This window comes from Gossypium raimondii, chromosome 11 (assembly GCF_025698545.1).
Source record: "Gossypium raimondii isolate GPD5lz chromosome 11, ASM2569854v1, whole genome shotgun sequence".
In the NCBI taxonomy this organism is placed as follows: domain Eukaryota; kingdom Viridiplantae; phylum Streptophyta; class Magnoliopsida; order Malvales; family Malvaceae; genus Gossypium; species Gossypium raimondii.
In genome coordinates this window covers 59,883,125-59,895,216 of record NC_068575.1, presented here as the reverse complement: position 1 = coordinate 59,895,216, position 12,092 = coordinate 59,883,125, and the positions used below count along the sequence as shown (strand labels likewise).

General features: G+C 34.4%; 2 protein-coding genes across 2 annotated transcripts; one reads left to right on the top strand and one right to left on the bottom strand.

The window, feature by feature from the left end:
* Positions 1-3,537: 3,537 nt before the first annotated feature.
* LOC105802163 (NEP1-interacting protein 1) lies at positions 3,538-5,283 on the top strand. The gene is made up of 5 exons (XM_012633643.2): positions 3,538-3,974; positions 4,328-4,506; positions 4,588-4,671; positions 4,769-4,942; positions 5,031-5,283. The coding sequence occupies exons 1-5, from the start codon at positions 3,821-3,823 to the stop codon at positions 5,151-5,153; spliced, it is 714 nt and encodes a 237-aa protein (XP_012489097.1). The 5' UTR covers positions 3,538-3,820; the 3' UTR covers positions 5,154-5,283.
* A 2,441-nt stretch (positions 5,284-7,724) lies between these two features.
* On the bottom strand, positions 7,725-11,401 carry LOC105802161 (probable protein phosphatase 2C 60). Its single transcript, XM_012633634.2, has 5 exons — positions 11,007-11,401; positions 10,167-10,589; positions 9,669-10,036; positions 9,103-9,339; positions 7,725-8,438 (listed from the first exon to the last, which is right to left on the bottom strand). The coding sequence occupies exons 2-5, from the start codon at positions 10,471-10,473 to the stop codon at positions 8,187-8,189; spliced, it is 1,164 nt and encodes a 387-aa protein (XP_012489088.1). The 5' UTR covers positions 10,474-10,589; positions 11,007-11,401; the 3' UTR covers positions 7,725-8,186.
* Between the last annotated feature and the right edge of the window lie 691 nt (positions 11,402-12,092).

The window sequence follows — 12,092 nt, the reverse complement described above, 5'->3', positions numbered from 1 at the left end:
CATGGCAAACATGTGGATGACATGTCAGTATTTAATTATTTTTTAAATTTTAAAATTTAAATTTTATTTTAAAATATTAATATAATTTTTTATTAAATAATTTATTATTATACTTTTTAAAATATTTATGTGTTATTATATATTTTTAAAAATTATATTATTATTTATTGTCAACGATATTATTTTATTTTTATATATTTTTAAATTTTATTATTATATTTTTGAAAATAATTATGTATTTTTATATATTTCTTTGAATTTTTAGAATTAGGATCAAATTAAGACCATTTGTAAATTTTAAGGGTTAATTTTTAAAATTATGACAAAACCAATGTAATATGTAAAAGTTAATGGCTAAATTTGTTATTATACCTATTTTTCAACTACTATATCAACCTCTTGTTGGTGCAATTAAAGGAAATGGACCAAAATAATAATCTCAATTAGTTAGGTGACCAAAATAAAAAAATTATAGTTGAGTGATAAATTTTAAAAATTCATAATTAAATGACAAAAAAAAAAACCCATAATTAACTGACCTGTGGTGTAATTCAACCTTATAAACAAATTAAGTCCACCTCAAATGAATAGGAGGAAGCTGATTGCAAATAATTTTGGATCATGTCTCAGCTCAACATATCATGTACGTTGGTCTGTTGGGATTCAGAGTGTTTTTTTTTTTCGATAAACAAATAAATAGTAAAACTTTCAAAAAAAAAACATTTTGGGCATAAAAGGAAAATGCAAAATAAGTATTCATGTTACAAAGATTGTTGGTTTTTGGTTTCTTTTGTTAAAATTGTAAATGAGAATTTTACCTGATATTCTAATTATTTTTTTTATTTTCCACCTCATTGTTTTGCATTCAAATGATTTATTTTCATTTTAGTCAATAAAAAACCCTAAACTCTAACGTTTAGGGAACATCTTGAATGTTGAACCTTTTGCAGCAATGAAAAATAGAAATAAAAAAAGGGGAAACACATGGAGATTCCTTCAGCTCTATCTTTCTAGCAAGGCTATAGAGTGGAATGTTGGAATGATGAGGGCTTCGACTTGTGGCTTTGGGTTTGGGGGCAGGGGGAGCCACCACTATGGTGGGCATGTGAAGGCATCGGCATCACTAGGCCCCTGTTTAAGCCTCCCCAACAAAACTTTTGTAAGATTTTTTACACCACATTTTTAACATTGGCGAGATTAAGATGAAATCCCAGCTTAATTTCTCTAATCAAGACTTTAGGGGGTATTTTATTTGGTTAGATTTGCAACTGAAGACTACCCAAATGCTGCAAATTGTTTGGTTAAAGCAGATGGCATTTTAGTGAGTAAAATGAAAATAAAAATTTTGAATGCAATATAATGAGGTGGAGATTAATATCCAAGGTGGAAATTTAAAAAAATTAGTTTGAATGTCATGTAAGATTTCTATTTGCAATTTTAATGGGAGTGACTAAAATGAATAAATTTTTGTAACGTGAATGTTCATTTCACAATTTTTTTGGGTGCCTAAAATGATTTAAAAAAAAAAAATTCGGTAATTATCTATGTAGTTTATTTTTGTCAATTGAAGTATATTAAATATTTTTATTTGAGGTAAATTAGATTATTGGTTTAGGCGGAAGATTTTTGTTGATTTGAAATTTTGTTAATATCAATTTAGGATTTCAACAACTCAATCCTTTTATTTTTATTTTAATAAAATGTCGTGATGATTAGTTTTAAATTGAAAAATAAATGAGCACAAAAGAAATAAAAAGCCACAAGAAAATAATGCACACAAGATGTTTGAGTAAATATATTCAAATGTATTCTTTAAATGAAGTGATTACAAATGAAATGAGAACTTTATTTATAGTTGAGCTCCTTTACATCTAACGATACAGATTGAGTTAAGTCGATGGCTGAGATTAACGTCTATCTACAAAATTAGAGTGTTAAGATATTTAAATTCTATACAATCTTATCCTTTAGGGATTACAATATTCATCATGGTAACTTTAATTTTACTAGAGAGTTCCACTAAGCCACCAAGGCCTTAAGTAGATGGGTTTCTCCGTATGTTTTACGAATCGGGCCAGTTCAAATGGGTCAAAAGAGTATCATTTAATCAATTGACATCTATCAGACATTCTATGTGCCTTTGTCACGGGCTTTCATTCGCAGCTCGAGACATAACAAGGTAGTCAATATCATACCAGTGGATGTATTATTTTTATCTCAGTACTAATACGTACTGATACCATATTGTTTCAGTACATTCTTTCAAGTTTTCGATGTTTTCAAATATTTTTCACGCACATACATACATATATTTAATTATAGTCTAGTTTTAATTTCTTGATAAATTATATATGCATTTAAATATTTTTAAATTTTTAGTTTCATAATAACTTATATATTAAATTGGTGAAAAAATAAATTCTATATTATGTATACATACAAAGTATTTCAATTACATTCATATAAATATATGTACATTTTAAAATTATTAATTTAGGTTCAATAATTTCAGTTAATAACTATTATTTTTAATGTATTTATAGAAAAAATAAAATGGTTAATAGATAAAAAAATAAAAGTTAAACGCGACTTTAATTTTTTTAAATAATTCTTTGAACTATTTATATCACTCGTCAACTCTTAAACAGAAGAATAAATGTGCTTTAGCACGCTGGAACCGACGTCAATCTAGAGGCGATTCTAGGAGAGCTGGCATGGGCCCGACCTCCCTCAAATGAAAAATTGTCATTTAGACCCTCTAATTTTTTTTTAAAATTTTAAATTAGTAAAAGTAAAATTATACTTTGGCCCCCCACTAAAATTATAAAAATTCGAGTTAATCCTTTAAAAATTATAAAGATACAAACTATAAAAAATTAAAATTGCATTTGGCCCCCTAAAAAATTGTTCTGGCTTCGCCCCTGCGTTAATCTACACCGAAAACAATTCCATTACCAACTGAGCTGAGACTCGGTCAACTAATTTATTTTTTTAAATTTAATATTATTTTATTTGCAACATTAATTCAACTGGGGGTAGATATGTTGAAGGATTGTTTTGTTGTATCAAATTCCTTGCCTAGTTTGATATTGGAGGGATAGCAATTATCAAATGATATCGAAATGAGTGAAGACCATAACACCAACTTGTAAACATGATGCTGGGGGACGTGACGACACAAATAGATTCGTTTCGATGCGTATTGAGTACTATTTGACGAAGAAAATATTACGATCCGTACATTCCATGTCCAAACGTCAAGTAGTTGTGGTAAATGCAATGAGTGGTTGGTTCCAATTGGTTAGATTAAAGGAAAAAGTCTTAAATGTGCAGCCCTTGCCGAACACACCCAAAGAAAAGTAGCCAGCCAATCAATGAGCCCCAAAAAATAAACATTGAGGAAAATTTGGCCTTTTTCTTTTATAGAAGACGAGTCATCCATCCATCATCCTACGTCTCACAGTCCATGCAACATTGTCTGCAACTGAAAGCCAAAAAAGAAGCTTCCTATCTCTCTCCTGTCTTTTTGACTATCAACATGATTTCTAATAAATAATAATAAAGAAAGATTTTTCATCCATCACAACATTGTTTTCATAGAGAAAGAAATAGGGTTGCATCAAAGAAATTGCAGACAGAATTTGTTTACGTCCTCTCTTTTCATCCCTGAAAGCACTACTAAGTATATACCGCGTCTCATCTCTGTCTTTATATATATATATAGATATATATATAGAAAGTTTCTTCTTTATATCACCATAAACTTTCTGATTCCAATTCTCTGATTTCAACACTTAACAACGTCAAATAAAGGGAAAAAATGGATTATTACGGATACCCATCTCGTGTTTCTATGTCTTCAATTTCTTTGTTAGGGAATTTCATTGAAAAGGTTAAAGAATTTTGCAATTCCGCCCTTTCTGCCATTATTGGGAACATTTTCTCTGCCATCTTAACCTTCTTCTTTGCGTTGGGTTGGTTTCTTTTCTCTCTTTCTGTTTCATTGTTTCTTCAAAAGCTTTTGGATTTGATTCGTTACTTATTCATATTGGTTTTGCAATAAATTGAATTTTCCCTGTTGTTATAGCTTGAATGAATACGATAGTTCCTCTCTTTTTTATCATTATTTCTTTTAAATTTTGCTTTCCCATTCATAATTTTATGGTAAGTTATATAATTTCGTCGTTTTTATTATATAGAGAATAAATCCAATTATGCTGTTTGATTTCATAGAATTTAACATGTGGAACACTTTAATGCCTGAAGGTAACCATTTTTTCGCTCTAAGTATGGTGAAGATGGAGATTGATGACATTTGTTTGTGCAGTGGGAACATTGTTAGGGGCCATGACGGGGGCATTGATAGGACAAGAGACGGAGAGTGGGTTCGTTAGAGGGGCTGCGGTTGGGGCAATATCTGGAGCAGTTTTCTCGATTGAAGTCTTCGAATCTTCTCTCCTCCTTTGGCAATCCGATGAATCCGGGATCGGATGTTTGCTCTACTTGGTGAGCAGTTTTGTTCAGTATTACAGCTTTAGTTGCTACTTGCTAGTTCTTATGATAAATGGAAACCATTCTATTATGCAGATTGATGTGATTGTAAGCCTTCTAAGTGGGAGACTTGTTCGTGAACGAATCGGTCCGGCTATGCTGAGTGCAGTCCAGAGTCAGGTGATATATATTATATATTCACTGCAAGATGATACTAGTTTTTCTGAGCTTCCATTAAAGGGGCAATATGCTTAAGATTTCGGTTTTCGTTCACTAGATGGGTGCTGCTGAGCCTGCAACAACATTCGCGGAGGTCCACAACATCTTCGACACCGGTAGTGCTAAAGGATTGGCCAGACATTTGGTTGAAAAAATCCCGAAGATGATAATCACAAACGGTAACAATGTGAATGCTTCTGGGGAGAAAGTTTCATGCTCAGTTTGCCTTCAGGTCTAGTTTCCACTTAACCCTATTCTCAGAACTAGATGCCATTGATAAAGAGCTTATTTGATTGTCTTTTATGTGTTATATCATGCAGGACTTTCAGCTTGGAGAAACAGTGAGGAACTTGCCACAGTGCCATCACATGTTCCACCAGCCGTGCATAGATAAGTGGCTGCTTAGTCATGGTTCTTGTCCATTGTGTAGAAGGGATCTGTAATGTTTTTATTGTAAACTAAACTAAACAATACGAGTAGAGAAGAGTTGTTTATATTTGATTTATAACATTGTTTACTTGCCGGGGCTTGTGTGTAATCTGATTTAGTTCATTAAATTCGACTGTTTGCGTACTCCTGTCTCTTTGAGTAGTGTCTACATACAGGGATCATATGAACATTGTGCTGAATCAACCCCTTTTTTTAAGGTTTTGATGTAGTTATATAGTAATTGGCGGCTATTATATACATATATATACCTTGCTGTGCCGTGTCCTGCTCTTCCTGTAAATGATCGGTGCAAACAGAGTGGTAGTGCATGAATACAATATGATGAGGGTGTACATATATATAGAAGATAAATAATATTATGAACTTCAGTTCTCAAAGTCAAGAGGTTTCATTCTAGATTGAGATTTGAGACCTCCAGGTTTGTAATTGTAGTAATTTTGGATACGTAAAAGCTCTTATAGATCCAAGGCAAGTCTAAGGCTTTGATTCAAAATTCAGATCCAAATGCATTTGTTAGTATGATTTGTGATCGCTGCTTCTCCTCTGATACGGGGATAGCTGAAATACGGACTTGTTATACATGATGACCTTCACCACTAGGGTAGTTACCTCCGCCAGGGGCACTATTCTGTCAAAGCTTAGGGAACACAGGAGCCGCTATCTCTGATGGGCAAGTTACTCCAACGAGACAGTCATCACTTGTCACTTGCACACCTTACAACCTGAGTAGTGTTACATCGCCTACCTAACTAGAACCCTTGAAGGGACCAGTTAGCCAATGAGAGACTGCCACGTGCCCCATTTTAACCCCCTCTCATCCTTGAGAGAGACGCACACTACCCTTCCTTTCCAACTTTCTTCTCTCTTAATCCTTCCTCCGACTACTAGTCTGTGCTCACTCCACTAACCCTCTTACCTCCAAAATTGTACGGCTCCCCACCTATTAGGATGGACTGACTTTCAATCTCCGCTATAATCTTCTCCACCCCGACTCTTTGTATCAACAAGACTAAAATGATGTATCATTTCTCTCACATATATATTTATAATATATATATGTATGTATAATAATCCATTGCTTGTTCCATCCACTTCATCAATTTATATTTTCCAAATTTGGAGCCTTAAATCTGGACAGTTGGGATCGTATGTTGTGAGTAATTAATTAAAACGTTAATTCAGATCCATCTTTGATCCGATACTCATCCACTGGCTAATGTGGTCCTAAGCGGGGAACTAATCCCGTGTACGAATAGCTTCAGTAACTTATTCCCAGGAATCATGCAGTACTTAACTTTAACATAAAGCAGAAAACAAAGATGAGGGAGGCTGGCATGGCAAGGCCCAAGGCTTTTGAGGAACTCAGAAAGTACGCTTAATTAATTTCTATCTTCAAATTTTATATTGTGGAATCTGATTTGTCTTTCAACACCCGAATCTCATAGGTTCTAGTCGAGGATCTGGGTCCTAGTCAAATTCTACCTCACCTCGTAAGTTAAAAATCAACTGGTTAAGTTGGTGCTAAAATCCTAAGACAACAACATTCTTGTTGCATTAAATTTGTAATAAGATGAGAACCAGAACATGCAAAATTATTAGTTTATTAATAGTACCACATTCCATATCCACGTATAAGTAATTAATCATGGAGGAGAAGGGAGCCTCTCGTAGCAGGTCAGAACCGAGAAGGGGAAAAGGTAGAGGTCCAATGATTGTGGTGCCTTTCTCAGTCTTCCAGATTAGTGGATCAAGTGCTTAAACAGATTTGCCAGAAAACACAGGACAACATTAAGTAAGCTGCAAGCGGATTGATTCGGATTTGGTATTAACTTTTAACATTTTGATCGTGCTTTTTTTGCTGTCTACTTCTATCTTTAGTGAAAGTATTATAAATAAATTAATTTATGTACAATAAATTAGAAAATAAATTAATTTTTTTTAAAAAAATTAGTCATTTTACTATTAAAAATTATTATGACCGACAAAATAATTAGACAGTTATACAAGACATTTCATATATTCTTCAAGTTAATATATAAAAACACAATTTTAAGAATAAAAATAAACAAAATTTTTATAAAAAATATATTTGCTCTTTAAAAGTTAATTTATCTAATTTTTTAATAAAAAAATAATCCAACTTACATCCATGATACTTTAGTGACAACAGAAGCAATGATATTTACCTAGCAATTACCTCACAACACGGCCCACCACGGGCCACAACAAAACCCAGTTTTTAAAATTCAGAACAGAATCCATGACATGACCCATCAGACATCTGGACAGCAAAAGGAAATTTTGTATTTATTCAAGTACCAAGCCACCCCGATTGAATCCTCCCAGCCACAAATATAGCTTTTTTTTTCCTTTTAGGACATAGGTTTGGCTTCTTTCATAACTCCTCTCCTACCATGCCTAGGGATATTAAACAGGAAACCCAATGTCTCCACCTAACCTTTTTGTCTATTTCTAGAACAAATAGCTAGTAAAAAAAAAAAAGGACCCAAAAAGAGGAAATAGATAATTCCACAAGTGCCCATTCCAGTCGGTGCCTACAAAGCTTCAACATAAACTCAAATATTTATTGCAACATGTAACCAACAAGTCTAGAGAGTTCGATTTTCAGGGATGTCGACATAATTTACAAAACCCAAAAACTACAGAATTAGAGCAACCATAATATACAGAAATCAATGCTACAAATGAGAACGAATCTTTATTTTGTTACCTTCGCTGCTGTAGCTTCTTGATTCTTTCCCTTCCCAGATCAAAGGGCTTATATAAACTAAATAGAATCTCTCTCTTAAGTGTTACATTGTACATAGAAAAAAAATATACATATCTCTCTTAAAATGTTACATTGTACAAAGAAAAAAAATATACATATAATAAATAAATGTTAATTAAAACACTGCACCTTCTCCTTTCTTTGCTTATAACAACTGAAGGCATTACATAAGATAAGAGGACGACTCTCAGCTAGATACAACAGTAGGAGTTGCTAACCTCGTTATCGACTGACATTAAGTAGGGGCACAGGGAGCCAGAGTTTTTGCAGGCAGGTTAACTCCACCTCCTCTGAGGGACAATGAATGGCTATTCGCTGAGCTGGCTTTGCTCACAAGATTTGAATCGAGAAATACAACTACAACCGTGATGTCATCATGGAAGTGCCTGCGTACGCCTCGCTCTATCTTCTTCAAATCTGTGTATCTCATTTCTCTCTTTTTAGCGGCTTCCAGCAAGGCAGCTTTCACAAGCCTCCTAGCACTCCCCTGTGAGAAGAAGAATAAGCACAAAACAATCAATAACGATACTTATTTCCATGCTCCTCGACAAAAACATCACTATTGCAGCAAAAAAAGGGTTATGCATATGAATCCACGACTTTACACCTCTCTTATGTCATACTACAACAATCCCAATAACACACATGAGAATACAAACAAAATATGTGGGCTTAGTTGCTAACAGCTCCATTCAATTATCTCTAAACCAGATTGTAAGATAGCACTTACTTTTTGTATTACATTTTCATGCATATATGTCACCATTGAATCAAGGACAAAATTGAACTGAAACTTCTAAAGCTAAGGTTCAGCTAATGCAATCAAGTATAATCAGCTGCTGAGGCACTATCACTCCAGTGGTACAAAATGAATGTTCGTCGAGTATTGATGTCACACTGAGTGGAACAACATATAGAAAGTTGAGAAAAATAAAATTAAAGATCTCAAAGCAGACACAACTGAAACTTCAAATTGCAATAGGACAATATTGCTTCAAGTTCAAAGGAAGTCTCAACTCACTGAAAGAGTGCGTAGATATGCCCAAATTTCACCAATTCAAACCAAAACCACAAATCACGCAGTGAATAAGTAGATTATATACTTAATAGTAAAACCACACTAGTTATCCATTAAGAGAAGTATATCTTACATTGCGAGGATGCTTTTGAACTATATCAACTGCATCCTGATTGCTAAGATGTTCCCAGAGACCATCAGAAGCAAATACGATAAACTGATCATAAGGTTGGAGTTCATGCATAGATATTGATGGTTCAGAGCTCAAAATTGGCTTTCTAAAAGTTTCACGAAGCCGAAACCTTTGATATAGAGGCTCCCTGTTGAATTCAGGCTTTTTAAGGTAAACATCACCAATGGATCTAGAAATCTGCAACAAGAAACTTTCGTTAATGTCCTAAGTGAATCTGGACACACAACATCCCAGAATATACACACACACACACATTATGCTGATTAATGGAAAATGAACTGAGAAACAAACTTGGTTAAAGATATAGCTTAACCAAATGAATGCTGTAAAGTCCAGCTTTTCACATGAACGATTTAAAAATAGAAAAGTTCTGCTTCACTTAGAAGGTTAATTTCTTATACCTTTAGTTCCTTCAATATGTCTATAGCATTTAACAATGTCAAGAAAATATAACTTTCATAGACACCTTTGTATGTCTATTACTAATATCCAATCAAAGAACTTACCTGTATGAGGCCTTTTACTCGCCATACATTATATTTTAAAACTACAATGTGTGAGTCATCAGGATGCAAAGAACGCATCTCCTGCCTGACAGACTCTATTCCTACATTATGCTCTGATGACAGCTGGATGGCTAGAACCTCCCCAGTTGCCTTGACACGCCTTCCCAGCACAGCACGAGAGTCACCAAGGTTAGCAATGTAAAGGGTCCCATTACAAACAACACCCACCAGGCAGCATGATCCCACAGCAGCAATCTGGGGCTTCATAGGCCACTGTTTTGCAACAACAGAGAAAAATCCCTCTTCTGTTGCTTGAAATGCTTTCTTTATGACATCAACAGACATGGATTGCTGCTCCGTGGCAAACCCTGCAAAACGATATTATCAACAGAGTCACCAAGGCACCAACCAGATTCTCAACCTAAAATTTTGGCATAAAATGTACTTGCAGCATGTGTTAAATCGCTACCAACTGTTACTGGTTTCACGTTCTCTTACTCTTTAGATGCTGGAAGAGGTGATCATTGATATAACGCGACGTCTCAGGGCCACCATGACCGTCATATATTCCTACGAAGGTACCTAATGGATCAGACTCGAGAGTGCTCAAGGAGCCAGATTCAATCTGGCTTTGATCCTCAAGCAGATTGTTAGCCTGGACAACAGCCATAGAAAATTCACCATTCAAGTGCTGCCCTATGTCTTTGTACCAAAGAAGCCCATCTTGTCGGCCTGCTGCATCCGAACCACGGTCTGAAGATGTCCGCCAGCAGGCCCTCAGAAAGTTGACCAACCTTGATAACATCCCTCATCTCACCAGGGCCAGCCTCCAATTCCTCCTTAACATCCAAAATTGGATGCACCAAACCCACCAAAAAAAAAAAAAAACTTGAATCAATAAACTCCCACCACAGTCCTCTCCTGCACACCAAGAAAACATACACACCTGTTAAATTGAACAAATAATAGCTGACAACTAAACGTCAAATCGATCCCTTGACGAAACACCACCCCCCCCCGCAAAAAAAAAAAAAAGATTAGAAAACAAATCTGCCAAAAGTGTAAAATGAGGGGGGGGGGGAGGGGGAATTAAGCTAATACTGCCAGTTAATAAATAAAAACAACAAAAACGACATCAGTTGTGGCCAAAAAGAAAAGCGATGAACAAAACAGGAAAGTCAAATTTACCTTTACATTCCCAAAATTGAACAAAACAATAAAAATTGCACACAAGTAATTGCACAGCCTGAAATACTCAGTAACTAATTAAAATCACTAAATAAAAGAACCATATCGAAAGAAAAAAAACATCAATCACATAATAATAATAAAACTCACAGTAGAATTCAGCTGTTTTATACTGTAGTATTCAGCTACTGAATGATAGCCGGTGAAATCGACGGAGATCTAAACAGAATAGAGCAATACATGTGGGTTTTCAAAGCTTTAGATCTATCTATACATCCATCAAATGAAAACTCCCAGATTCATAGGTTTTTTTTATTTCATTTTGGGGCTTCCTTTTTTCCTTTCTTCCCTCTATTTTCTTTGCAAGTAAATACAAGAAGATAAGAGTGGGAGGAATTAAGAATCAGTGTGAAATAGAAAGTATATAAAATGAAACTGGGTGTTCGATCTTTCTCTGTAGACGAAAGGCTTAAATAAAAGAAAACGAGCAAAGCAAAGCGATGGCTGAATGATGGGCATAGCCAGCAAATCTATACGGGCATCCATGGGCTGCACACACACACATATATATAGGTCACGACAAATCCCCCACTGTTTTTAATTAAATTGCATTTGTTAATTATATAATATATAATTGAATTTTAGCATGTTTTAAAGAAATTTAATATGATATCGTATGCCCATTTATACGTATTTCCCATTGTCATAATGTATTCATTATTTTTTATCGATATAATATATCCATATCCCCAATCCAGGTGACGGATAGGTGTCCAACTCTTTTGAAAGCAAAGCCACCGTGTGCATCCATTTTAATAGCCAAGTGGCAAACGTTGTGTGGATTAATATTATTTGTGATGTTCATATACGAAAAATGACAATAAATAATACTCACACGTGTGCTACTGCTGTTTAGAATCTGAACAGCTTAATTATCAGATTACTCTTTCTGATTAATTGGAGTATCAATGTGTTTTGGTATAAAGATCATTACCGTTAATTGATTTTATTTTATTGTTTTAACTGAAAGCCTCTCCAAACATTTAGGTGAAGCTGAAGGGGATGGCAGTTTGACCAAAATTGTAGATTTTTTTCATCACTTTGCTTTAATGCACAAAAGCTGATCCTTGAAACCCCTATTTTGTTCGGATCAAGCTTTGCCTAAAAACTTAAAAACAAAAGACTTGGTATCCAAGTCTCCCAATTCAAAGGATTCAATAACATGCTATGAATATA

Coding starts and splice junctions, on each gene's coding strand:
- LOC105802163 (XM_012633643.2), top strand. CDS start 3,821: ATGGATTATTACGGATACCCATCTCGTGTTTCTATGTCTTCAATTTCT. Junction 3,975..4,327: donor AACCTTCTTCTTTGCGTTGG/GTTGGTTTCTTT, acceptor TTGTTTGTGCAG/TGGGAACATTGTTAGGGGCC. Junction 4,672..4,768: donor TGAGTGCAGTCCAGAGTCAG/GTGATATATATT, acceptor TTCGTTCACTAG/ATGGGTGCTGCTGAGCCTGC.
- LOC105802161 (XM_012633634.2), bottom strand. CDS start 10,473: ATGTTATCAAGGTTGGTCAACTTTCTGAGGGCCTGCTGGCGGACATCT. Junction 10,037..10,166: donor CCTCTTCCAGCATCTAAAGA/GTAAGAGAACGT, acceptor ATCGTTTTGCAG/GGTTTGCCACGGAGCAGCAA. Junction 9,340..9,668: donor GAGTAAAAGGCCTCATACAG/GTAAGTTCTTTG, acceptor TTCTTGTTGCAG/ATTTCTAGATCCATTGGTGA.